Source organism: Centruroides vittatus, unplaced genomic scaffold (assembly GCF_030686945.1).
Source record: "Centruroides vittatus isolate TY-2023 unplaced genomic scaffold, ASM3068694v2 scaffold_946, whole genome shotgun sequence".
Taxonomy (NCBI): domain Eukaryota; kingdom Metazoa; phylum Arthropoda; class Arachnida; order Scorpiones; family Buthidae; genus Centruroides; species Centruroides vittatus.
In genome coordinates, this window is record NW_027122723.1 from 61,514 (window position 1) to 88,423 (window position 26,910).

Consider the following 26,910-nt stretch of genomic DNA (forward strand, 5'->3'; position numbering starts at 1 on the left):
CAAGCATTTCGTTTCCGAATAAAAACATAAGGCTAATTTGTCGGTCATTCGCGCAATTTGGCCAGTGGCCACCGCTTATTTTTATTAACGTGAACTTCCGTCTCGTCGTTCGAGGAACGTTTTCTTCCGATTCGGATAAATTCTTCCGTATCCGGGGGGCGATCCGGAGTGGGAGACTCCACGTTCCGGCATCTGACGGAGCCGCGGCGGATGGGGATAGCAGTTCTATTAATTTTAATAATTACATCCCTTTAACGAATTGTTTACGCGCGGTTTATTGCAAAAATGGCCCGACGTTATTTTCAAGTACCTTGTAAATTTTTGTCCACGTTGCTACGGGTGACGTCACCCGGCATTGGGTGGATGGAATTCGATCTTTCTCTCGTTCTTCGGTGGCTTTACGCTACTCCGGTGCCGTGATAATAGCCGGCGCCAATTTGCAAGCCACGTTTCCAGTCGACGTCTTTCCCAGTTTATTCAATTTTAATCGAGTAGACAAAAAACAAAGAATCGAGAGTGGCGCGCCGAGTAAAACAGTCAACGACCGACTATATGTACGGGATTTACAGTTGCCATTTTTCGCTCCCAAGCGCCTAATGTAATTCCGAATATCTCGTCGGAAAGATAACCGATTCCTTCGGTAACACGCAAAATTTCGGCTCTTTCTATAGAACAATTACCGAAATATAAGCCAGGAAAAACTGAAAAAATTTCCAAAAAAAGCTGTATTTTTTATTCTAAAAAATCACCGGGTGTACAAGGCTCAAATTCTAAACTCGAGCTCCGTCTTTATCGGGAAGGGGCCGTCCGAACTTCCGGATTCGTAGGTCAAAGTTGACGGAGACCGTTTTACTTTCCTGGCTTATTTTTTTACTTACGAGAATAAAGTTGCACGGAGACGAACGATATTTATTAAAATAGTTATCCGGAACGACAAAAGCCCGAGTTTATGCCAACCAAAACTAAAAATATTGGATGTGGGCCGGAAGACGATAAGACAGGGATGCGCTTAACTATTTATCAAAGTAGTCGACGGTAACGAGGTGGGCAAAAAACTGGTCATTTATATCCTGGATATAAATAAGAAGGATAGCTTTCCGCTTCCTTTCGTCTAAGCCCGGCGCGCGAGACGGAAACCTTTACCACACCGGAAAAGTGGAAGGGTGGGTTTCATTCCGCCCCGGTCCCGGCTTCTTCCGTCCGCGAATTTCGACAGACCAGTCGGGAGGCCGGAGAATTTGCCCCCCCCCCGACGGCCGGGAAGATGCCAAGAGTTCCCTCCTCCCCCCGGTGGAAAGAGCGACGACGCGTTGATCCGGGTCCCGGGTGGGCGCCGGCGGTGAGCCAGAGCCGGCGACGTGGCATGGACGAAGAGGAAGCCGGAACGCCGTCTCGGGACGAGGACGGAAAAGGGAGCCGGGAGAGGGAGGAAGAGGCGCGGATGGTAGTGATGGGCAAAGACGGAACCGGCAAGTCGGGTAAGACCCCCTCCGAAAGGGAGGAATTCCGTTAGGAGACCGGACGGAAGGATCTGACTCTTCTTTTCTCGGTAGCCCTCATCGTCCGCCTGCTGACCAGAAGATTCATCCACGAATATGACCCCACTTCCGGTAAGTTGGTCTCCCGTTTCGAATTTCCTCTGACGGGGAGAAGGAAGCGCGTTTCCTATTACGGAACGGCCTTCTACCGCCGGAGGGGGGTGGCGGTAAGTTTGGGAACGGCGAACGTCCGAACTATTATTAAGTCGGAGAAGTGGGCGGGACGGGTCGGGCGTTAAATTTAGTTTCGAAGAGGCTAAATCGGTACGGGATCGGCGGCGCAGACGTCATCCGGGCGTAAACACGGGATTACCGGTTACGGGACAAAAACTGTCGGACGCCGTCGATGCATTCGTTGTTAATTCCGCAGAAACGAGCGAGAAATGGCCAATACTTATTGTAACTTTCACTAGCCGGGCTTGTAATTAAACATAGATCTTGGTAACTCGACCAAGCCGTCCCAGGTTGGTTTTCGGTAAGTAATTACAAAGCAAACCGGCAAACAATAACGGCTCTAGGTCCCGATTTGGGCGCAATTTTATATTAACAATAAACTACGGTTAATTGTTAGTATCTTACTCTCGTCGACGAAGCCAACCGAGAAAAGGCGAGGAGCGGCGTAGGAGTCGGACTAAATGGGCGAAAAGAAGATACGTCGGTTCGGAGTAAACGGACGGAGTATCTAGGGGAAATTAAGAAGCTAAGTTTTCGGTTCTCCGCTTCCTCCTTCCTAGTCCGATCGCCGTGGGAGGAAAAGAACCGCAGAAAAGAAAATCCAACGGAAACATTTCTTTCCGTAATAAACAATAAAAGAAATCGACGTATTTCGAAGAAAATAAAATTTCCCATAGCGCGCTTTTTCTGTCTACGGTTTCGGGGGAAAAAATCAAAAATTAATTTCGTCGGTCGACCGCTTGTAATTGGCCAAAACCGACCAAAAGTTCTCTAATTGCCACGTCTTTATATTTTGCTCCTTCCGTTCCGCGGGCTCTAAGAGGACCTTCGAAGGAGCCAGGTTAAGGACTGGGATGGAGCCATTCCTTAAGAGGGTGATCGAAAACTGCTTAACCTTTTTTAAATCGGGAGAAATACCCCACGGCTTTTCCTTCCGGTATATTTTCCGTATTTCTTCTTCTTTCCGGGAAATGGAGCGGGAGCTTTTCTCCGGGCCCAACTTCCAGCCGATCGGGCAGAAAAACGGTCGACCCAGAAATCGGTAATTAAGAAGGAGTCCGAACGGCCGTTTTTTCCTCCTCCTCTTTCCCCGGCCGGTGGCCGCCCGGTCTTCTCGCCACTTTATTGGGCGGAAACGGTTACTGGAGGAACGACGTTACGGTAGGCGGCGTGGCGCCATCTGGAGATAGAGAAATTAAATATGGTAGCCGGATGGTGGGCAGGACCCCTCCACCATCGCCGGGTACTTTCCCCTTTACCAATACGGAAAAGAACCGGGCCCGGAAGTAGGCGGGGGCGGGATCTTCCGTCCGCCTTCCGCGGTCAACGGAGCCGGGATCGAAACGACCCAGGCCGCGGGTGGAAAGTCGGGCCGACCGTCCAATTAGCTTCGAGAGATACGACCTTCGCCCAGAACCCGACGTGGGTGAATTTGTAGAAGAGGGGAAGAAGAGTCTTTTCCGGGAATAGTTACGGCCAGACGGTCCGTGGCAGATTGCCTATACGAGAATCATTTCTATCTGGAATTTGAAGTATCCGGCAATAGGTGCTTTTTAAATGTCAATTTTATACTTTTTATATGCCGAAGAAACGGGTTTCGGCTAGTGGTGCCACCCACTTAATTATTTTGCATAATTTGAAGTCTGTTCGTTTCCCAGGTACAGTACAGTACATTTCCACGTAACGAAAGCTCTTCGTTCGTCGGCCCGGCATCCTCCGTCTTCGATCCCTTTTTCCGCCGTATCCTTTCCGGGTGTCGGTTCTCCTTCCATTCTTTTTTCGGACTCCACCGGAAGCGCCGTCTTATTACATTGGTCGAAGACCCTGGGGTCCAGGCCGTTTCTCTCCGCCTACAAATCTTTCCCAGGCTTTTTTTTTCGCCCGCTTTAACCGTCGGATTCTTCCCGTCCTTCCCCCACAGTACAGTACGTATTACGCCCAATTCGTAAATACGGTTTTCCTCGGCGGGCCACCCCCCTTTTCGGCCCGCCGCGTCTCTACTACCTCGGTCGTCTTTTCTCTCCCCCTTCGAGAATTACGTTTACTCTGTTGGGCCGCGGCGCCACCCGATAAAAGTTTTACGCGTCCGACGGTCTATGTCGCTCATCCCCAGCGTTAAATTATAGTTATAAAGTATGCCGTGTTCGAAGAGTTTTTGCAACTAACAATTACAGAGAAAGGAAGGAAACTCGGACAATTTCTCGTTATCGAAACGTCCTAAAAACTAGATATTGGAAGAGGGTAACGGGTCATTTTGTACATACGTTAACCAGCGCCTAAACTTAATTAATCCCATTTTAGCAATTCTTCTAAAGTCGGAAAGAAAACCCCACGTCGCGCCGCCTAGTCGATCAAAGGTTACGCTCGAACCGTCGATGGTCGGGGTCAAATAATTATTTCGAACTTGGTAATAAATAAAATACTCTGGTCCGGATTATTCTAAAACTTTTCGTAAACCATACCGTTAAGCGGGATTTTCCCCAAACTGCCAAAAGCCCGAACCGCTTTACTTGTGTCAAATAAAATACGAAAGTATACTCGATAAGAAAAATTTCGAACCCGAAATGTTTTATTTGTTATCGGGAAAAATGAATACATTTGTTTCTTGTGAACCGAGACGTTTCGAATCTCGCGCCCCTACTCACAGCCTGACATTTTTTGTTTCGATGGATGTTTAATATTAAAATTAAGGTCCATTGCACGTAGATGTATCGAGTGTAAATACGGCCAAACTTGGATTTAGCGCCCCGTTTGTTCGTCTCCGACGTCGGCGTAAAATGGAACGTCGGGCCCAATGTAAGTATTTCAGAAAATAACAATTACGGAAAGTTACGCGATTTTCATTAGAGACGTGGCCTGCCAGGCGAAATTTATCGAAACCACTTATTATTACCAAGGGCGGCAGAAAACTATTAAGCCGGACGGGGGCCGAAGGTGGGAGACGGTAGAGAAAAGCCGACGGGTGGTCGAGTAATCGAATGTTTTTCTTTTCAGAGGACGTCTACGCCTTCGAGACGCTGATCGACGGGAAGAAGGCGCTGATGAAGATCATGGACACGGCCGGGCTGGTGAGTCTTTCTCCTACGCTTCTCTCCCCCACCGGCGGACGGCTTTCGACTATTCGCTCCCCTTCCGAAAGAGAAGACCTCCGTCTTCCGGTTACCTTCGTCCTCCGGAAACCATCCAAACTCGTTCGGAAGTCCGTCGTCGGTTTCCGCTTACGACCTTTTAGCTCGCCGTCCGAAGAAACAGGCGGGAATTATTCCGTTCATCCAATTCGTAAAAATGGACAGTTTAAAGGACGGAAAATTCTTTCCGTCCTTTAAACTGTCCATCGGGCCTTGGTTCGTTACCCCTTCGGCCCCTAATTACGCCCGAATCCCGCAGTAGGTCCCGTCTCCGGTGGCGAGAACGGGACCTACCCCGTCTTTCCACTTCCGTAGTTTCTTTACGTTTCCAGAGAGACGATGAGAGACCGATTTTGTTTAAAATAATTATTCTTTAATATAAATGTTGCTGTACAATAGATAATATTACGAATTTAGTCTCTGTAATCCGTAAGGAAGGTTTGCCCTGTGAGAAGGTTTGCCCTCCCACCCATCTAAATATAATGCTGTAATTTACACCAACGTATATTCATATATTCACTGAAGAGGGGTTGGAACAAATTAGACCAACCCGAAATGCATATGATGTAGTTCTAAATAAAATCAATTTGCCAACCATATTGCTGTGAGATTAGTCTACCAAAAGTTTTTTGGATTACAGAGACTAAATTCGTAATATTAAAATAATTATTGCCAAAGTTGGAACGTTTTCCTTCTTTATTCGAATTCACTCCTTTTAAAAAACGTCTCAGATCCGGTACCAATGCTGGCCGGTCCGCGGAGGTAATTCTCGACGGAAGCCGAGCAAACGTCATCCGACGCTCTTCCGTTTCCGGTTTCGGACATTCCGGAACCTCCAAGGCGATTCGTCTTCAATTTCTTTCTTCTTTCCGATTAATTTTGCCGTCGACGTTATTTCACGTTAAGAGGAACAGAAGGAACGGTGGTTCCTCCTGTTCCTCTCAAGGGAAACTGCCGTCGAAATCGAATTAAGGAGCAGAAGGAAAAAAATTCCTCGTCCTAACGACGACGTTGGAAAAGATCGTCACCAACGCGTTTATCCGGAAGGATTTTTTTTCGGATCTTTCTTCGCATCATCCTTGTGGGCATCCTCAGATATTACTCAGTTGTATTCGACTTCCCGGTCCCTAACAATGCCAGGTTTGGTACAAACGAGTGGAACCAAAAACCACGTGTACCATTCTGCGCCTTCTACCGAAATATTCTGAACGGCACCCGAAATAGCTCTTCGTCGCGTCACTCGACTACTCCATCCGCTCCTTCCGGAAACGGTCGAATTCGATCCGGGCGCCGATTTCCGTCCGTAACGGACATTATTCAGCCCTACGATTAGCACCCGGATTCGCGTGCGCGGGTGCTAACTATATCCGACAAGGATGCGTCGCGGCCGGATGCGGACTCGTCGCCTCGAGTAAAATCTAGGATTACGTGTGCGGAATTCGCTCTTTCGGCACGGAAACCCTTAGTCCCCACCGAATTTGTCCTCTTCCAGGGACGGGTGGAGAAAACGTTAGGGGATGATCGGGCGGTGCCGAGACAGTAGGGTTTACCGGACGAGGGAGTCCGGGATCGCCGGCCCGTAGCGCGATCCGCTTCCCACGCCGGTCACGTGACCGGTTCCATTATCCTTCCCCGGCGGAATCGGAACCTCTTTGTGTCGACCGCGGCCGCTCCGCGCGCCCTCCGATCGATGTCTTTAATACTTAACGAAGCCGTCCGAAGTTTAAAGAAATTTCCTTCCCCCGAACCCCTCTCCGGTGGCGGTCCGGACTAAAGCGCGTCCGGTGTCTTTGCAGGTGGAGAGAACGGCGCACCGACGGGAAAGACAGATCGAGTGGGGCGACGGATTTCTGCTGGTCCTGTCTTCCACCAGTCGAGAGTCCCTGAGGGACGCCATCCGCATCAAGGAGATGATCGACCGACTTCCGGAAAATCGGAAGAAGCCCCTGGCGCTGGTGGCCAACAAGCGGGACCTGGTGCACGCCCGGGAGGTGACTTCCGCCGAATTGCGCGAACTGGCCGGCGGATGGCGCTGTCGGGTCTTCGAAACTTCGGCCACCGACGACTACGGATCCGTCTCCGAACCTTTCTTCGCCCTGTACCGCGACATCCTGAGGGATAGGGAGCGCCGGGGGCTATTCCCCCGCTGCTGCCCGTCCGAGGGTGAAATAGCGCTATCCGACGTGGACAAGAGATACAGGAACAGGCTGTCCACTAGATGACCCTTCCTCTTCTTCACTCGGCTCCAATTGCCTCCCGGGTTGGGACCTCCTCCTCCTTACCCCGTTAAGCTTTATTTACACGCCCAGACGGAACCGGAGCGTGAAGAAAATGTACTCGTCCGTCCGCAGATTCAATAAAACGACGTTGCGTTGAAAGCGGGAATTGTTGTCAATTCACAAACCAAAGAAACATATTTGTGACTTCCGGGAGGCGACCGTATATTCGTCGTAAGAAGAACCACTCACCAGTTATCGGGTGGCTTCTTTTTGGAACTTTTAATGGTGGAGGCCGATTTTCGCGCCTTTTATAACCAAGTGTCCAACTGCGTTTTTCCAAACGTCACGCGCGCCAGAATTAGGCGCAAATAAAGGGCAACTGGGGACCTTCTTCTTCCGTCCAAGTCGGTTTATCGAAAACACCAACCGCGCGGCTCGATCGGCGGGCGCGCCACTTCGCGCTTCCGTCTCCCGGAGACGTCGGGCCGGAAATAATCTGGCCGGGCCCGAAGATGGGAAGAGCGGAAAAACGGGATGTCCGTCGAAGAGAGGAAGAAGGCGTCCGGGAGGACCGGGAGCTAAACGAAGAGGGGCGGGCCGCTAATCGACTCTCCCGGACTCGGATAACAAAAGACGGAGGGAAAACCGTCGGCGCGCGACATTAACGCGCGCGTAGGGGTAGGCGGAGCCTCATTAAGGACGCCATCGGGTCGTCAGCTGTGTCCACATTACGCGGTAGAGGTAGCTTCCGAGTTTGTTTAGGAACGGGTGTCGATCGGCCTCCGTCATTCGTCCCGGAAAATTCGAGCTTCTCAGGTAGGTCCGATCCCTCGGACGACTCTTCTTTATTCTTTTCTCCAGCTTCTCTTTCATCTTTTCCTTTCCCGGCTCGTTCCCGGTCCGAGGATCCGTTTTCGCACCTGGGAGAGGTAACGGTTCGATCCCCGGCTGGGATGGCGCGATTTTTTACGGGAAATAATAAATAGACAAAGAGCGCAGTGGTCGGGTAAAGAAAACCATTTTACCGGTAGAAATTTATACGCGGTTTCGAATCCAAGACAGGCGTAATTCGGCTTCTGCGTTTTACCTTCATTTTTCTGTTTTTCTATTGTTCGGAGATAATAAGGTGGGATTGGAATTTAGTCTGGTCCGGGTTCGTATCCTGAAAAATTTTACAGATTTTATTTAGCAGCGCGACTTTTCGACTTGGTCAAAAATCTTTTTTCGAGCTTCTTGGGAAAGTTTTTCGATTTAGAAATTTCCAAATTGGCATTTTCCGCGTAAAATAGAATCTCGCCGTTCCAGTCCGGGGTTGTCGCCGATCACGAGTCGGTAACTAAACGACGGCGGGTGCAAAAAGTCACTTTTTCTCCCGGCTTTTTAATTCCGCCGCGTCAGCAATTCCGGCTCTGGAGGAAGATTTACCCCAGGTAGATGCTTCCCCCAGGTAGGTTCTTCGTTCCACCCGGCCGCGGCCGGAGAACCGAAGCGGGTGTGCACTCTAAAGAGTGATCGTAATTACCGACGGATGCAATTCTAGGCCGACGCGTCCTTCCTCTTTCTGTCGTGTCCCTTTTACCCGCTCCTCGGCTATCATTAGCCTGGTCCGATGACGGTTGGCAAGGAAAGCGATCCGAAGGACCACCCGCCTCCATCCATTCGCCCGCAGCGCGGGAGAAAGCCGGAATCGAAGGGGGAAAGGAAAAAACTTTCCGCAGGTGGAATCTTCGAAACGAATAAGTGACGGTCGACCGGGCGAAAGAGATCCCACTCCTCCCTTTTCCTAAATCTATGGGTTTAAAAGAAAGATTGTGGCAAATCCGTCCGTCTCTTTCCTCGTCGGACCATCCTAGGAGGGGCCTAATTTACGATTGGAAGAAGGAGAATCGAACGGCCGTCGAATACTTAACGGCGGGGACGGACGGGTCGTCGTCTTCCTAAACGATATTTCCGCCAAAATACGGGTCCGAATTGGCCTTTCGGACGAAAACCCGTCTTCGTCTTGTCTTTTCTCCCGCGGTTCCCTTTCCTGTTACCGTGAATCCGGACCGGCCACCGCACTTCTCTGTAGATACGCGTGGCGTATCTACACGGCCTCGACCACTTCCGAGTCCGAAATTTTCGTGCCTAACGAAAATCTTTTACCTCTTCCCGACGACAACGTCCCCACCTCCTGAGGACCCGGGAGCGTATCCCTTTCGGGCGTTAGGCCCGGTTACGGCGCTATATTATACCGACGTAACCGTCCTCCATTTAAAATCTCCCCTTCGTATCGTCGAGAACTTTATTAGCCTAAAATATTTCGTCGGTAATTAATTTTGCAAATTTCTTACATTTTTTATTTTTTATTTTTAAACAATTGTTGCTTTATATTTATTAGCAGACGAAGCAATTATGTATAACGTAGGCTAAGCTTAAAACGTTTTAAATGTCGTCGTCAAACTTATTTCTGGAATATTAAGTTAACGACAACCGGTTTAAGAAATAAATTAGAGTAAATATTAATTCATTAATATCACAAATTTGTAATATTCAATTAGGTCCAGAATGTCTAATTTAGTCCGACAAATAATAATAATAATAATAATAATTAATTTACTTGACAGGCAGGATGTATGGTAAATATACAAACTATTAGGCCTACTAATATTAATACGATAGTCCACACAAAATACTCAGGTTATGAAGGAAATTGTTTCTAGTCCACTTTCCATCTTCCCTCTTCCAATTTATTGGCCGCGATTTCCGTCACCAGGAAAGCAAATATAGGCCTATATATATATAACTTATTTTACTCTCGCCGTTATTAGAACAGTCGGGTGCCGAACCACCCAAGTATTGATTTCGAAAGCTAAAATTTAAAGAAAAAGTCTTCTCGGTCAACGGTAGCACGCCTTGAGTATTCGCCAGCGAGATACAAGATGGCGGACGGTAAGGCCGGTGTATATAGAGTGCCGTAGATATGGAGTTGTTAAAAAGAACCTCGACCTGGTAACTCGACCCAGTGGGTCAAGATCCCACGGACCGGGCCGGGAGCTGTCCTAAATCAAAATTAAGGTGGACGCATTAAAAGTGTTTTGGTCGAATTGAGGGTTTGGAAAGTATTGTATTTCGTGTAAAAATTTCGTGTAAACGTTTCGTCCTACGTTCCACTCTCTACGCAAACTCCGTCTGGAGCCCAAACAACGGAATTTTCGCAGTCTGGGGGCAGGCAATTACCCGGCGTTACAAGTTTTACCGTATTTACCGGGAGAAGAGTAAAAGTCGGGATTTTTTCCGGAACGTCCGACGGTAAACCAAATTCCGAGAAAGAGAGAGGGGGGGTCAAATTTAAACCCGCGATTTAAGGACGAAACCGTACACAAAATAACCAGTTGGTAGTTGCGTCTCGGGAAAAGGCGTAAGTTAGACGCATTTTTATTTAGTAGAAAGCACAGACGACCAAAAAAATAAGACAATAGCGAGGTTGAAGCCGAAGTTTTAAACGCGAAAACGTGTACGTCGGACGTACAGAGCAGCTTTCCTGTAACCCTAGAAATTTGATAATAAAGTTTGGAAAGTCAGTGGAATCATGCTCGACATTCCAAACTTCATTGTCAAACTTCTAGGCTTACAGGAAAGCGGCTCTGAACGTCCGACGTACACGTTTTCGCGTTTAAAACTTCGGCCTCAACCATGCTAGTAAACTCGAACCGTACGGAAGAAATACAAAGGAAGATAAATAGGGCGGCAGCCGAGTTACGAAAGCTTTACTTGGTAAAAATCATTTCCGGTCTCTTTTTCAGTCGCCACCCGAGTACCTTTACGGCCGTGGTCCGATTTTCTACCGCTTTCGCCCCATCGTGAGAGCCACCGGCCAAGCCAGAACTCCATTTTGCAGCGGGTATCGTTTCTATTAGGCGCTCATCGGCTAACTTTTCGTCTCATTTCTCTCCAGCCTGACGTAACCCTCGTTACGTTAAATCCGATGAGGTGGATTTAACGTAACCCGTATACTGGACCACCCGTCGACGCAAATTTCAATTTAAACCCGAAAGTAAAAACATTCGAAAGGACGACGTGACCTGAAGCGTCACCGACGTCCACTCCGTCCGGGGCCCGGGGATAAAACCGTCTGCGCCCGGCCCGACGGAACTTTTCGTGTTTTTTCGGCGCGTCTAACACCTTAGTACGACTAGGATCCTTTAAAAAGTCCAGTCGGGACACCTGGCATGGGAAGGAACTGGAAGGAGGCCGTTTGCACTCACCCACCCATCCCAGGATTTCTTATGAACACGTTTGTTAAACGGGTGGTTTCTATCTATTGCCGCAAAATAGATCGGTAGATGGGTGGGTCTGGACCCAAGCCAATAAGTATCGCGCAGATAAGTTTATATGAAAAGATATTTTCCATGGCGCTATAAAATACGGAGTCTTTCCAAGGTTACGGCTAACCGATAAGGCTTTACGGTAAACCCGGAAACGTCTACCTCGTGCGTGAACTACGGGTCCTTCCACCTACAAATAAAATGATTCTTATCCGACGTCTTTCCCGTCCGTAAAGTCACCATCGGAAGAAACAAAGAAGAGACAAAGACCGAAGCCCCGGCCGAGAAAAAGAAGGATACCATCGGATTCCCGCGCGCGGGGATGGGCTCAAAGAAGGATGAGGCGTCACCTTCAGGCCCGGAGAAAATCTGGGACTAGGACCGGGACTAGTACCGGTGGCGTCCACTTCCCAAATCTTCGGCCAGTTAAGGAAGCGAATTCCAATTATTAGGAAACGGCCGGTGGCAGTCCGGGACCGAAGCGGGGACGGAGGAATACGGAGGAAGGGGCAGGGACGGGCCGGGTGACGATCGATGGGATTTAAGGCGAAGTGAGGACCGCTTAATGCCCGGTGGCAATCGACCCCGGGTTAATGGCCTATTTCTGTTCTTTTAAAATGCGTATTGTTCTTTAACAATAGCGCCGTTCCCGCCGAACGTCCGCTCGTCCGCTTCTCCCAAAGTGTTTCCACTCGACAATTCTTACTTGTTAGACCCGGAGATGCCGCTCCACTTTCTCCGCTATCGTCGAAAAAACACCGGTCCCTCGATACCGCGGTTTGAAATCGTCGGCCGCCGGTTTTGTTCCCCGACGAATATCGTCTTTGTTTCCGATCGGAAGGTCGATTTGACCGGGCGTCGGGAACAAATCGTCGAACGATAAGACCAGAAAACACTTTCGTCTTTAGCCCGGGGTGACGGAAATCCTGGTCTGATCGGTGTCTAAATGCGTACTTATAACGGCAAGTTCTTTACCCGTCCAATAACGAAAGAAAGGCGCCCGTACCCGGGTCTACTTTCCGCCGTCGAGTTTTCACCCCTCCCGGAAAAGCGAACGGGATCGTATTTCGGAAGGGATGGTCGATACTCGGCGGCGGCACCTTATTGTTTGTTCTTCTCTCCTTTTTCTACTTCTTCTTTCCTTCCCTTTATCGTTCCGCCCTTTCCATTAGGCCTATTTCGTACCGTTTTACGCTTCCGTATTAGACGAATTGTCACCTGGCCGGAATTTTCCCACGTCATTTGTCTTTAATAGACTTTAATTTCTTACGTTTTGCTTGGCGTCGTCGCCGACGTTTCTGTCGCCGGTTCGGGTATTTCCCGAGGACTTCCTTTCGGCCGAGGGAAGCGGCGGAAGTGTATTTGTCCCATCGGATAAGGATGCAAAGGTTGGGAATGTACTAAGCCCACTTGCGCTGCGGGAGCCGGTAACTTTGCCGGTAGCCCTGGAGAGAATTCGTTAACTAAGTAAAGACGATGTCGGAAATCCCATCTACGCGTAGAATTGACGCCTCGTCCCGCTTCCTGTCACGCTCCGTAGCACCACTTATCCGCCCCCAAATTAAGCAACGCGTGGCATTATCGTCTCTTAATTTACTAAGAAAGAATAGTCCTAGCAGACACGGGACGAAACGATACGTTATTTCTCTAACTACGTTTATAACGTATAGACGGGCCACCAACGGTACGGTTGGCCAGGCTACGCTTCCTAAACGAAAACGAATCGTCCCGTCACACCGGGATAAAGATCCTAGCTGGCGTCATCCGCCAGTAAGTGCCTCCGTTCTCTGGTATCGCTCGGTAACCGTTACCCGCCGGTCCATATTCTCCTTACGGAGCTCCCGTAACCTACCGGAATTGGGTGGTTTTATCCACTCGGTACCGGTGGAAGGAACGAATATAAAAGGAACTAGTTTTAAATTTTAGTTTTCGCTAGTGACGGAGTAGCGGTTACGCCTGTCGTCTTGGCGTGAAAATTCTTACTTCTGTCCGTTAGAGCGGATTCGATAACCAATTCGATCGATCCACCGGAACCGAAATATTAGATGAAAATCTTCGTAGAATTTCAAAACGGACTACTACAATATACAGGGTGGGCCAGCGAAAACGAAACGGCAGTGTGTTCGTGTTCGTCCAAGCAAAGCGCTCGGACAGGTCGATTTTACTCTCGAGGGGACATCTTTGCAATAAAGTTTTTGCGATTCTGAATACAACAGACAACAAAAAATTTTAAAAACTCATTTATTTTGTAATAACTAAACAAGCATTTATTTCGAAAAAAAATGTTTGTTTAGTTTGTATTCAGAATCACAAAAACTTTATTGCAAAAGATGTCCCCTCGAGAGTAAAATCGACCTGTCCGAGCGCTTTGCTTGGACGAACACGAACACTCTGCCGTTTCGTTTTCGCTGGCCCACCCTGTATATTGCATTCTCCGACGTTTCTGGAGTGGATTATCCCTAGACAGAAGGGTGTGGTAGACCAGACAAAATTCTAACCAAAGCCGAATCGAAGAGAATCAAACGGTCAACGCGTTTCGATTAGTTTCCAAGCTGAAAATTTCGTCTAGTTGGCTCCTCAAGATCTCGAAACGAAAACTAACATTAAATATCGAAAGAAGCGGTAATTCCGGACAGAACGGATAGGTAAAGACCAAGCGCCAAAGGTTATAGCAAAAGTTTCCCGATAAGTTCTTCATTTTGAATGAAGACCAGTCTCTCGCATCTCACGATCCATTGCAACGAAGGATTTTGTCTCCTCTACACTCGCCGATGTAAAATTTCCCGAGAAAAAGAAATTTCGGGTCAAAGCTTCGGTTCGGATGGCAATGGGACCGGAAGCGTCTAGTCGAGTCTTAATCATAAAATCGAGTTTTGTTCTCCATACCCGGCGATATTTAAACCAATGCGTGCCGGAGGCTCTCATTTTCGAAACCAAATTCCGGAGGCTCTCATTTTCGAAAAGAAACGGCGGCAAAAAAAAACACACACACAAACCGGCCGATTGATGGCGCCAAGTTCCGTCCTAAAAATGCGAACCGAAGTCCAACGACCGCGTTAGACCACGGGAACTGGCGGTACACCTTTCGAATTACTATTTAATTCGTACACTTTTCTTTTCTCCGAGTAAAAACCACGTTAGACAAACTAATGCAGATTTTTTCCGGACATCCGTTACGGTAGTTATTCTCTACAATACGTTTAAGCTACAGTTTTATCTATAGTTTTCATTTTGCTCGAAGATTAAAAACGCGGAACTCTAAAAAGAATCACTCGATTTATTTAAAAAGTCATAAATTTGTGAAGTAAAGTCTACGACGTAACAACGTCACTGCCCCGTCTCGTTTCCTGTGTCGAGTGATAGTTACGTAAAAGTTAATACGCCGTTAACTTGTTTAAAACTCGAAAGGCGTTTCATTCTATTTTACTAAAGTGTTCTTTTTGAAGCCATTCCAAATTCAAAAATTGATTCTAATCGAGTTTAATTTAATTCGTAACGGAGCGGCAATTGCCACTTACGAACCAGCAATTATTTATTGTGACGTGGTCACCATGCCGGGGTGCAATTTTTAATCATATTTTAATTTATTTAATTTGAAATATATTCTCTCCGGCTCAAATAAGTAGTGACTTGCCCCCGTATATCATACTTTACCTTTGACAATACAGTCGTGCCGGTCATCTTTTAGCTGCTTTCGGGGGCGTTTTCAATTGAAATAACGTGAATTCTGGTGCATTGTACACTAATCGGGTCCTCCCGCTCCTATTCTTCTTACATCTCGTCTCGTCTTTAATGTATCTAACTGTTTTCTCTAGATTAAAGACGGACAGACGGACGAACGACAGTGGAAATTTATACGTCTACAGTTTTTAAATGAAACCGTTCCGGCATCTTTTACATTTAACAAACGTAATTTTTGCGCTAATTTTAATTATTGTAGCCTCACTCAAATCGATTGCGCCACGTCGCTTGACCCGGTGGGTATAACGCTAAATTCGTTACGCGTTAACATTTAGGAAATAGATATTTTATATACTTTTTGTTGGTCTTTATTACAACTCTTGTATTTTGTGCACCCGAGCGTTATTAAGTTTCTGGTGTTTTAACCGGTACAATTTATATTTGATACACAATAAACAATAGTTCTCTTTCATCGATTAGAATAATACAAGGTATTGTTTTCTTAAATTTTCACACGCTGCAACCACGTTAGACACACTTCACATTTGACAAAGATTGCTTAAGAAAAAATAGAAAATTCTTGAAAAACCAAGTGTAAAATTCTAACCACGATCTTAACGTTTGGCTTTAATTATTAATCGATACCTATTTGTCGCCACGAACGAATGTTACTGACGACAAACAGGGGTAAAAAACGAAATACCCAGTTAGATCGATGGTTACTTTCTGGAAAACGAACTAGACGAAGCGTCGAGTGATGTGTTCCAGAAATAAAAAGCAGTCGTAAAGATTATTATCTGTTAGTAAAAACAACGTTCATTTTATAGGGTTTTGGGAACATACATGCCCCTAAGTTCTCTCCGAGCCGGAGAAAAATTCCTATCTCCCATTCTCGACGCCGTGGACTTCTACCGTATGATTGACGGATTATAGCGAGGTTGAGGCCGAAGTTTTAAACGTGAAAACGTGTACATCGGACGTTCGGCGCCGCTTTCCTGTAAACCTAGAAGTTTGACAATGGTGTTTGAAAAGTCAGTGGAATCATGCTCGACATTCCAAATGCCATTGTCAAATTTCTATGCTTACAGGAAAGCGGCGCCGAACGTCCGACGTACACGTTTTCGTGTTTAAAACTTCGGCCTCAATCTCGCTTATAATGTCGGGGGTCGTAGATGAAACTTTCTCTTTGATCGGCTTTGTGGCAGCCAAATCGCCATCACGGTCATCGGGAAAATCACCGAATCTCTCGTCAACGTTGCTAATGAAAACCGGAAACGAAAAGCGAAAGACGGTGCTAAAAATGTAATATCGGAAGTGGATTGTCGACGTCGTGGGCCCGTTACCACCATCCGAATTCAAAATTTAGCGCCCCGCTGTGACCAATACAGAAAAATCTGTCGTTTTTACGCTGGATATCGCCAGAGGTAAGAAAGAACATCTAATTGCTGGAAATGCGAACGAGATAGTAATGAGTGAGAACAAAAATCCTTGAGGACCGTACTTTTGACTCCCAAAACGAGAAAATGTGTCCGCATAAACCAGGACTCCATACTAAGAACTTGGAAAGTCCAATTGTTAATTATCCAATAAGTATTTGTAATCTGTAGTTTAGGGGAGTTTTTTGACAGAAAAAGTATTTCCTGTGCGTATAGAAATGGATGATCGAATTCGAATGCTTTCTTCTTTTCTTTTAGCAAATTTATCAATATTGAACAAAGACGACGTAGTATATATTATCTATTTTGGTAAAAGAGGAGGTTAATTGTCCGAGACGATTTTTTAACCACTCTTTCTGTATTAATTAACGGAGATGGATTCTGCATTGATTTTTAGAAAGGGAATTGTCAATAAATTGTTTATTACACTTTTAATTTTGAAAATTATTTTCCAGCAGAAGCTACTCTTGCCCCTCTCGAGCATCTCTATCGAATTATTTTCTCACCATTTTTTTATATTTCAAAGAAATCGACATTTTTCTCCTTCTCGTTTATTAACAGACAGTTTACTTGGACTGTAAAAGTTAAATATGACGAAACTTTCCTTCGCTTCTCTGTTTTAGTATACGAAAATAATAGTTTTAGTATTTCGTTGTTTGAAGTCGTTTAGAACGTGATATTTAATTTCTAGTGTTTAGAAATTCGGTTAGGGATCGGATCCTAAACCGAAGTGAGGAAGGAATAAAAAGATATAGTTCCTTATTTCGGAGGAATAACTTAATTTCTATTTTCAGGAATGGATAACGGAGACGGGTCCGTCGAGTACGCCTCGTTATTACCTCTTAATTCGCATTCGGACAGCGACTCCAACTTCGGTCTGTCGTCCGATCCTCTATCCGGATTTTCCGACAGATTTTTCGCTCCGGTTCCTCCTCTGGAAGAGAGTCACTTTCGCCTGGAAGACGAAGACCCCGATCGACCGTCCAAACCCAACGATCCCTTTGCGCCCCAGTGCAAAATTCCCATCCCCAGCGGACTGGATTCGTGCGAGTACTGGTTAGAGCCTACCTTTATTCGAAGGAGAAACGAGAGGGAGAGACAGAGGGTGAGGAACGTCAACGACGGTTTCGAGAGGTTGAAGAACCACCTGCCTCTAGACGAGTCGGAGAGGGAAAGAAGAATGAGCAAAGTGGAGACTCTGAGATTGGCCATCGCCTACATTCGTCAGTTGGAAGACATGCTGAAGGAAAATCGACCGCGATCGGACAACGCGGACGGATGAAATGTTTTCCCGAATGGAGTCGATTCTTTAACTGTTTTGAGCACTCTCTGAAGGACAACTTCGACACGAGGAATTCTGGTCGTCCGGAGAAACGCAGGGGGAGAAAAGTTCCGAAAAACATGCACATCGGTTGCACATGTCATTACTTTTATGCGAAAAATAAAAGTTAGGTGGTTTGCGGAAATTGTCGGTGTCACGCGCGGTGTCTAATATTTTTCTGGCGTTGGTTCATTCGGGATGACAAACGGTCTGGCGTGGACGGAAGACGAATACCAGACGCGACGTTTTCCCTTTTCTTTGATAATCAAAATGACTCGGACCATCGTGAGAACGAACAGAAAATGAAAAGTCCAGTTTACTAACAAATATCGATTTTCGCGAAAATATTCGATTTTTTCCCCCATCGTAAGTACCTAGTAAATAAAATTCGGATTTATCTTTATACATTGTCATTTACACATTTTTTTCTGTTTTTGAAAGAAGGACTTTTTTATTTATCTTAAATTTACTAGCTGGCATCTAGATTCGAATCCGGGAAGACTTCGGAAATTATTCTAAATGAAATCGTTCACTTTTACTGACGAATCCTTCGTAGAATTCCGCCGGTAAGAAGCAAATTGAAGTCGAGCCATACAGTTCCACGAAACCGAAAATATCCAACAAACACTAATCGAGGGTCGCGGATTGGCGCTTAACTAATGGTTAATGTAGGAATTTCCTATTTATTGTGTTTGTATTATTTTTAGACGAAATTCGTATTACGACAAAACTAATTTATATTATACTCTTCTCGGAATTCGCGATAAATAAACGTCCGGAAAAAACGTTCCTGACGCGACGTCAGCAATTTTGTTCGTTGATTAAATCTAACTTGTGGTAGAAATTTGTATTACCACAAGATTTCGGGTTCATCGATTAATTCTTAATTAATAAACGTATAAAAGTATACGTCTTTATAAATTGTTTTCCGTATAAGGGAAGTTGGCCTATTATCTCACTCGCATGTTTCTAGTCAGATAGAATGGCAGTGGCGCAGTCGAATTGAACGAATAAAGAAATTTTTAATGCGAATTAAAATTTTCACCTTTGTAACCGCTAATTCTTACGTAGTTTAGAAATAAAAGGCACGACACAATATAAACGAACAAATTAATTATAATTAAGAAAAGATGTTTGGAAAATTTTTTAGCCTTTGTCGTTCTTTTTCTTTGGAGAGTGCCAAGGCCTCTTGGATCCTTTCTGGGTGGGCTACTGTACAAAGGTATCTGTATGTTTCCGGTTTATACACGTATTTCGCAGTTATTAATTAAAGAGTATCGAAGTTAAAAGACATTAAATTCAAAATTTGCAGGTGTTTTTTTTTTACCCTGAACATTTTTACAAGTTTTATCTTAAAGAGTATCGAAGTTAACTTTTATTTAAAGCTAATTAGTAAAAAAGTTTTTCCTGCTGTATTTAAATACTGGCACGATATAATTATAATATATAACTAATAATCACTAGATGGAGGGTTATTTGTAAAGTTTACTACAGTTTTATTTTCTTTGTGTTATTTTCCACACATCTCACACAACGATCAGTGGCGGATTTAAAAATATAGCGCCCCTACAGGGCCGGTGTGAGAACATGACGCCCCTAGGCAAAGAAAATTTAAGTGCACTTATATATTGTCTATATATATATATATATATAGACAATATATAATACGATAATATATATATATGTACTGTATATTATCGTTTTATCGTACTCACAAAAGCCTAGATACCTCACACATGTGACTATTTATAAAAAATATCATTATAAACATTAAAAAATCTTTAAATTAATTAACATTAATATATTTGTTTACACATTCCCCTCCAAAAGGTAAACAGCACAGGCATATTCTCAGATAGAAAGGAATTTGTTGTATACTTTCAGTGTGATATGGAAACATCGAAACGTGGGTAAAATACACAAATCAATCTGTAGGTAAAAACGGATGTTTCATTCTTGCTTTACATAAAGGCATAATTTCTGTGCTGAACCCATAATGTGCTTGCTAAAAGAAATCATTTTATCAAAAAAAAAAAAAAAACTTCAATTACGGACGTGACAGTGAAATTCCAAAATAGCCAGTTTGTTTGCTGTCCCAAAAAAGACATCTAGGGGATGGTCAGAGATGACGAACCGTGGGTAGGTTAGAAGCTGCTCAATTCTTCACAGTCCGCCATTCTGCGATTTCACCACTGTGGGCTCAATTCCAAACCACTGGAACAGTAAGCAGAAGGCCAGGTTCAGGTCGATCTCCAGTTACACCTTCCAATGATTGTTATTTATTGGTCAGATGCAATAGACAGGCAACAGCACTTGCTTTATGTTCAAGTCTTATTGCAGCTACAGAGAGTCCTGAATCTATGACTACTGTAAGAAGGAAATTTCACCGCATCGCTTTTATGCGTGATCGCCAAACATTTCTGTTCCATTGTCTGCCAGGCATAGAACAGCCCGTTTACAGTGGTAACAAGAACATGTCACTTGGACTATAGACAATCGGAACAATGTCCTATTCACCGATAAGTTATGATTTGCATTACAGTCAGATCAACGAATTTTTGTGTGGAGACTGGTACATAGAATCAACCGATTAACATTGTTCAGTGACATTCTTTTTCTGATGGTGGCATCCTTATATGAGTTGGGGTTTCCTCAGACGGATGTACTGGTCTTCATGTCTTCCGCTATTGTATTGTCATAGGCAAAAGTTATCGAGATGAAATCTTTGATTCATATGTTTGACCTTATGTGGATGTATCGAATTTCTGAATTTGTTCATATGGACGACGACGTTCGGCTACATACAGCTCGAACAGAATGCGATTTCCTAATGTTAGAGAGAATCCAACAAATGCAGTGGCCAGAGTATTCACCAGATCTGAATCTTAAAGAGCATGTATGGGATGGTCTCGGGAGAGCTGCAGCTTTTCGACAAACTCCTGCAAACAGTTTTCAATAGCTCCAACGTATTCTCATACAATAGTGTGGATTTCTGCCTTCTGATAGTTGCCTACTTCATTCATCATCTGATAGTTTCATAAATAATCACTCATTAGTGTAAGAGGAGATCATATTCCGTTTTGACACACATTCCTCATTTACAAGTATGACGAGTCATTTTGTTCAGTTTTTTTTTTTTTTTTTTTGTTAATTTTCCTGAATGTCAACCAGTCAAAAAAAGAACGGCCCATCAATGTCCAAGCGGTTCCGTTCCCTGACACTGGGAATTCGGTTGTGGGTTCGCGCCTGGCCAGGATGGGTTAGATAGGTGGAGTTTACCGAGTTATCTCTACCTCTGAAACCCCTGAATAAGGACCAGTTATTCTTAAAAAGACATCACACAGGTGTTGCGTTGATCATAACTTTACGAAAAATAACACCCCCAAATAACTTTACCTTTTTGGATTCAAGGGACCTTAAAACGTCGCTAAATGTAAAAAATTCGGGTTTTTTTTCTGTATGGATTGTTCTGTTTGTTTGGGTCCGCATGCTTGGAGGCATGATTTTGTTTACCCTCTTTGAAGCTTAATAAGTCCTGTGCTTTTTGTTGAAATTTTCTGAAATTTTGCAGGGTGGTTTGTTTATTACGGGGATTGATGATATTAAATTTGGATGGTTAAAGATAGACGGAATGGAGAGATAAAGGGGGGTCGTGTGTCATATCTCCAGCACGATCGGACTTAATGACGATTTTACTCGTTATTAGCATTTACAGTTCTATAACACACGTTTCTACTCCCAAACTTAAGATTTTTGCCACTTTATAATAATTTAAACTATAGAAAATTTTTAATAATAAAATATCGTAGCAGATGGCGCCATACACGGTTTTAATGTTGCCTAGGTTCGCATAATGGTAAAACCTGCCCTGCGTTTCTGAGCCCACAATATGCGGGCCCATCCAAACTAATAGCGCCGAATGATTCTAACTCCCTAAAGGAAAATCCGCCACTAACTACCATCAACATTACCAACTCTCAATATCACGAAATCTCAGGATGCAGTTTTGTGAGAGTTAGTAATGTTCGAACGAACAGGGTTTAATTTATTCTTTCGAATTTCCATTCTTACAACATAAACAGTGGAGAGCAAGACACGAAGATTACAATAAAAAGATAATAATATTAATGGGATTCTTTTTTCTTCAGATAAATAAAGGTAAAAATGAAATCTTCTTATAAAATGTGACACAAATTCTTGTTATAAAGGTTAGGAATTTAGAAAAAAATGCAGCGTTGAGTATTGCGCCCGCTCTACCCCATGTTTGCTTGTCTGCCGATTTAGCAACATTGACAAGCGATGATACGTTAAGCTATCAATAACAACGCGATAGCGAAACGTGTGGTTGGTGGGAGTTCAACGGATTAGTGAACACATAGAATACGCGTAATTCTTTTCAGAAACTATGTAATAAATCGGATGACTTTATTAAAACGTGTTCTTTTATTGTAGCTATCGATACACATAAAGACAGAAATAAATTAAGTAATAATGCAACAAGATATGTATTTTCTTTATAATGCTGATATTATAAGGTGACTGAGGTAAAACTTGATCACCTAAGTGTTTGACGATCAATATCAAAACGATCCACGTATTCTGTGGGCATATTTCAGTAGTATAACACTTTCACTTTACTTCTGAATCAGAAATTTGGCCAAGAACGGATTCCCAGCACATAGGAAATGTGAAAACATTTCGACCAAGTATGCGATAAAGCTGGCCACCTCAGCCAGTACAAAGAATCAGAGCCGTATTTGAGGTGATTGGAGCGATATGCGCCAATCGAGGCCCGCAGCACATCAAAATTTATATATTTAAAAATGGTACATGTTGCAAAAATAAATACATAGATATATTATTATTAAAAATATAACAACAAATTTTTTCTTAAAAATTTAGAAAAGAAAAATATATTTCTTACTAGACTATACAATACATGAGTCCATTTCTATCGGTCTCTTCACGCCTGTAAGAAAGCGTGTGAAGGGACCGATAGAAATGGACTCATGTATTGTATAGTCTAGTAAGAAATATATTTTTCTTTTCTAAATATGAAATCGTCCCGGCAATTTTTTAATGTAATAATTTTTCTTAAAAAGTTTGAGACTGCTTTAGCAGGGGGCGTTGTTGTTTGCAATAAACGAACGCATCCAAGTACCTATTAAAAACAATAGCATGGTGAGGGATTAGAGTCACTTTCGCACTTCCATTTATATGACATTTTAGTTAGTAGGTATAGTTACTGTCAAGCGTCAACTTTTGCTGTTCTCTATCTTATTCATTAGTGTCGTGATTAACAATTGTTAAAAATGTAAGTACCAATTGTGTTACATGTTTTGATTTTCTTTCTGTTATTTATAAACATAGTGTTTATTAACGAGAAATTATATATATATATATATATTTTAAAAAGTGTATTTTATAATTAAAAATATATTTTATTTTTTCATTAGATGTCGAAACCAACAAAACGAGAGATGTAGGAAGAAAATGTGAAAGTGGCAGTAAAAAAAAAATTAAGTGCGAAAAGAAAAGCCGAAAGTGGAAAACTGAAAGGCGCTTTGAATAAATTTTTAAAAATAGGTAATGATGACAAAGAACCGGAAGAAAATAATGACAAAGATGAAGAAGTGCACTATAAACAGGAAACACAATTGCAGAGACCGGAAGAACTTAACATTAGAATGGAAATAATTCAATACAATATGACTGAGAGTAAAAAAATTATTATAATGAAGAACTGAATATAACACGATCCTGCTACTTGGCCCGAGATAATTACTCAACAAATAAGAGATTATTTAGTTAAAAAAAGACCACCAAAAGTTCTCTTAGATGATTTTCCGCGCCAAGACGAAGGAACACATTTTTCAAAAATGTATCTGAAAGGAAAGCTTTCAAATGGTGAAATAATAGTCCGTCCTTGGATAATATACTCTGAGTCAAAGGACAGAATATTTTGTTTCTATTGTCGTCTATTCAGTGTGGTTGTCCCAATTGCATTAACTTCTTCAGGATTTAATAACTGGCTAAATATACACACAAGAAAAATCGAAAGGTCATTTGGTAGTTACGTTAAAATGTACATATCTTCAAAAAAGACTTTCTGCTGAACGAACAATCGATAAAGTGCAACAGAAGTTGTTCAACCAAGAAAAAATTCGTTTATATAAAATATTTGAAAGATTATTTTCTGCGGTTCAGTTTTTAGCTCAACGCAATATAGCGTTTCGAGGATCCATTGAAAACCTAGGTGATGCACGAAATGGAAATTTTCTAGGTATTATTGAATTACTTGGAAAATTTGATTCAATAATGCAGAACCATCTCCAACGAATCGCCAGTAAACAAATTCATGAACATTATTTAAGTAAAACAATCCAAAATGAGATTATAAATTTGACAAGCAGTAAAATTTGAAACAAAATTATAGAGCGAATAAAATACGGAAAATTTTGTTGTAATTCTTGACTGTACTCCAGATATCAGTCATCAAGAACAACTGTCTCTTAGCCTCAGATATGTTTCAAATGGTACATTACAGGTTCAAGTATCAGTGTATACGAACAGTTTATTAAATTTATACATGTAGAGAGTAGTACAGGTGAAAATCTATTTTCTGTGTTGAAGCAAGAAATTAAATCTTTGGGACCGAACATTAATGACAATGGTTCTAACACAAAGGAAAAAGTTTCGGGAGTTCAGGCTAGACTCCTAAAGAAAAATTCAAGAGCGTTTTTTACAACTTGCGTTTGTCATAATTACAATTTCGTATTGGGAAATATAGCCAAAATTTGCCCAGAAGCTTTAACCTATTTTGGTATTCTTCAACGCCTGTATGTTTTGTTTTCGGCATCTCCAAATAGATGGTTAGTGCTTCTCAAATATGTGAAAGAACTTACTGTGAAGCCACTTTGCGATACCAGGTGGAAATGTCGGATTCAAAGCGTTAAGGCCGTAAGATACCAAATAGATGAATTTTACGGTGCACTTTTCGAAATCTCAGAAATCTCCAAAGATCCACAAATCAAAAGTGAAGCAGAATCACTTGGAAACTTAATGGAGGATTATAAATTTTTAGTGTCTTTGGTATTTTGGTATGATTTACTTATGTAAGTAAATTTTGTAAGCATTGAACTTCAAAGTAACTCAGTAGACATATCAACAGCACTTTCTTCATTTGAAAAACTTTTAAGTTGGTTGACCAAATACAGAAACACTGGATTTGAACAAAGTTTAGTTCAGGCAAAAACACTCGCAGAAGACTTAGAAATATCTCCGGAATTTCAAAATAAAAGGATCCGGAAAAGAAAGAAACATTTAGATTATGAAGGCGAAGGCGATGACGAACCTATTACAGATCCTTTAAAAGCATTCAAGATATCTTTTTTTCGATTTAGCTTTAGATAAAGCTAAAGTATCTTTAGAAGATCGTTTTGAACAATTAAAAAATCATAATGATTTATTTGGGTTTTTGGGAATTTTTCAAAATATGAAAAAGGAAGAACTAAAAAAACATGCAGCAGATTTAGAAATTGCTTTGGCAGATTCTAAGATTAAAGAAAATGATACATCTATTGATATTGTGAAGGAAGCAGACTTAGACGGTAATATGTTAGTCGAAGAAATGGAAGCTCTAAGATCTGTTCTTTCGTCAAAATATTTCCAAAATCCATTTAAAATGTTTCAATTTTTATCTGAAAATGACAGAGCTACGGCATTTCCAAACCTATTTATTGCCCTTAGAATATATTTAACAATTCCAGTGAGCAAGAAATTTTTAAGAGGTCATTTTATAGGTTAAAACTTATTTAAAAAAAAAAAACTATCTAAGATCGACAATGGCTCAGAATACATTAAACAGTTTAACGATCACGTCGATTGAGAGTCAAGATGCAAGCCAGTTTGGATTTTGATACTATTTTAGAAGATTTTACAGAACAAAAACTTCGGAACATAAAACATCTCTTTATAGGTTTATATTCAATAAAATTCAGTTATATTCATTCACCAACGTATTAGAAGATTTTACATGGGAAAAATTTATGTAGTTATATTCATTTAAAAATGTAGAAATACTAAAACATATCTATGTATGTTTATATTCAATAAAATGTAGTTGTTTTTATATTTGGTACAAATTTTTTAATGTAGAAATTTGTCTACCTGACGTGACTTGATTTTTATAATTGGATTTTGGATTTTGTTTTAAATAAATATTTAAAATCTATATTTCAATATGTAAACTAACTGTCAATTAATTTTGTTATTTAAAGTTTGAGGGGCCCCCGTAAAAAAAACAAAAAAAAAAAACAAATTCAATCGGGCCTCGCACCTATTTGATCCGTCGCTGCAAAGAATTGAACCAGGTAGAAATTAGAACAATTTCTAATCACTTAAGATTATTTTATCTTCTACAAAACAAGATCATTCTTTGTCCAAAGTAACTTGCATTTAATCTGAAAGAATGAATTGGTGGCATATGAGCATTAGGACTAATATCCTGGGTTAACTATTATAACAATCTCTTCTTTCGAACAAAAACAAATTGGTAAGTTACAATGAAATGGCGGACTGACTTGTGATGTAAGGTTTTGATTTTTTAAGATTATTACAGACGGTCCTAGACACGAAATTTTCTTGAAATATGCCTGTCTTTTCGGCGCAGCTTTCACGTTTCCATATACAGTAGAGCATCGATAAGTGGAACGTCGGTAAGTGGAATGGCCGGAAAGTGGAACGATTTTCAGTCGGACTGTGTCGTGCTGAATCGAATGTTTTTGATAATAAATTTACTTCTAAAGTATAATTTTCATGTTTTCTATATTCTTTAATATATTTATTTTGTTTGTACATAAATATGTCGTTTTGTTTTACGAAAATAAAGAAATAATTTTTAACGATACGATAGCCTCGATGATTATTATAAAAATTTTCGTTAGGCTTAAAATCGACGAAAATTCAACACGAAGCGACACGCAACGGAGAAAAATTCAACAGGAAGCGACACGCAACGGAGAAAAATTTGAACATCGGACAGGTTAATGTATTTTTTCGTACAAAGTCGGAAACTGGAACAAATCATTAACTGGAAGGACCCCAG

At 42.5% G+C, this 26,910-nt stretch overlaps 2 protein-coding genes across 2 annotated transcripts; both read left to right on the forward strand.

Moving 5' to 3' along the window:
- Positions 1 to 1,289: 1,289 nt before the first annotated feature.
- Positions 1,290 to 7,218, forward strand: LOC136990602 (ras-related and estrogen-regulated growth inhibitor-like). The gene is made up of 4 exons (XM_067288996.1): positions 1,290 to 1,478; positions 1,554 to 1,610; positions 4,707 to 4,780; positions 6,637 to 7,218. Exons 1-4 carry the CDS (start codon positions 1,364 to 1,366, stop codon positions 7,060 to 7,062), a joined length of 672 nt encoding a protein of 223 aa, XP_067145097.1. The 5' UTR covers positions 1,290 to 1,363; the 3' UTR covers positions 7,063 to 7,218.
- A 596-nt stretch (positions 7,219 to 7,814) lies between these two features.
- On the forward strand, positions 7,815 to 17,949 carry LOC136990581 (helix-loop-helix protein 6-like). The gene is made up of 2 exons (XM_067288973.1): positions 7,815 to 7,875; positions 17,278 to 17,949. Exon 2 carries the CDS (start codon positions 17,280 to 17,282, stop codon positions 17,763 to 17,765), a length of 486 nt encoding a protein of 161 aa, XP_067145074.1. The 5' UTR covers positions 7,815 to 7,875; positions 17,278 to 17,279; the 3' UTR covers positions 17,766 to 17,949.
- Positions 17,950 to 26,910: the final 8,961 nt, after the last annotated feature.

What these genes read in the sequence shown, in the direction of transcription:
- LOC136990602 (XM_067288996.1), top strand. Translation starts at nt 1,364, where the DNA reads ATGGACGAAGAGGAAGCCGGAACGCCGTCTCGGGACGAGGACGGAAAA. An exon ending in AGACGGAACCGGCAAGTCGG is followed by an intron (nt 1,479 to 1,553) that starts GTAAGACCCCCT and finishes TTTTCTCGGTAG; the next exon opens with CCCTCATCGTCCGCCTGCTG. An exon ending in TCATGGACACGGCCGGGCTG is followed by an intron (nt 4,781 to 6,636) that starts GTGAGTCTTTCT and finishes GTGTCTTTGCAG; the next exon opens with GTGGAGAGAACGGCGCACCG.
- LOC136990581 (XM_067288973.1), top strand. Translation starts at nt 17,280, where the DNA reads ATGGATAACGGAGACGGGTCCGTCGAGTACGCCTCGTTATTACCTCTT.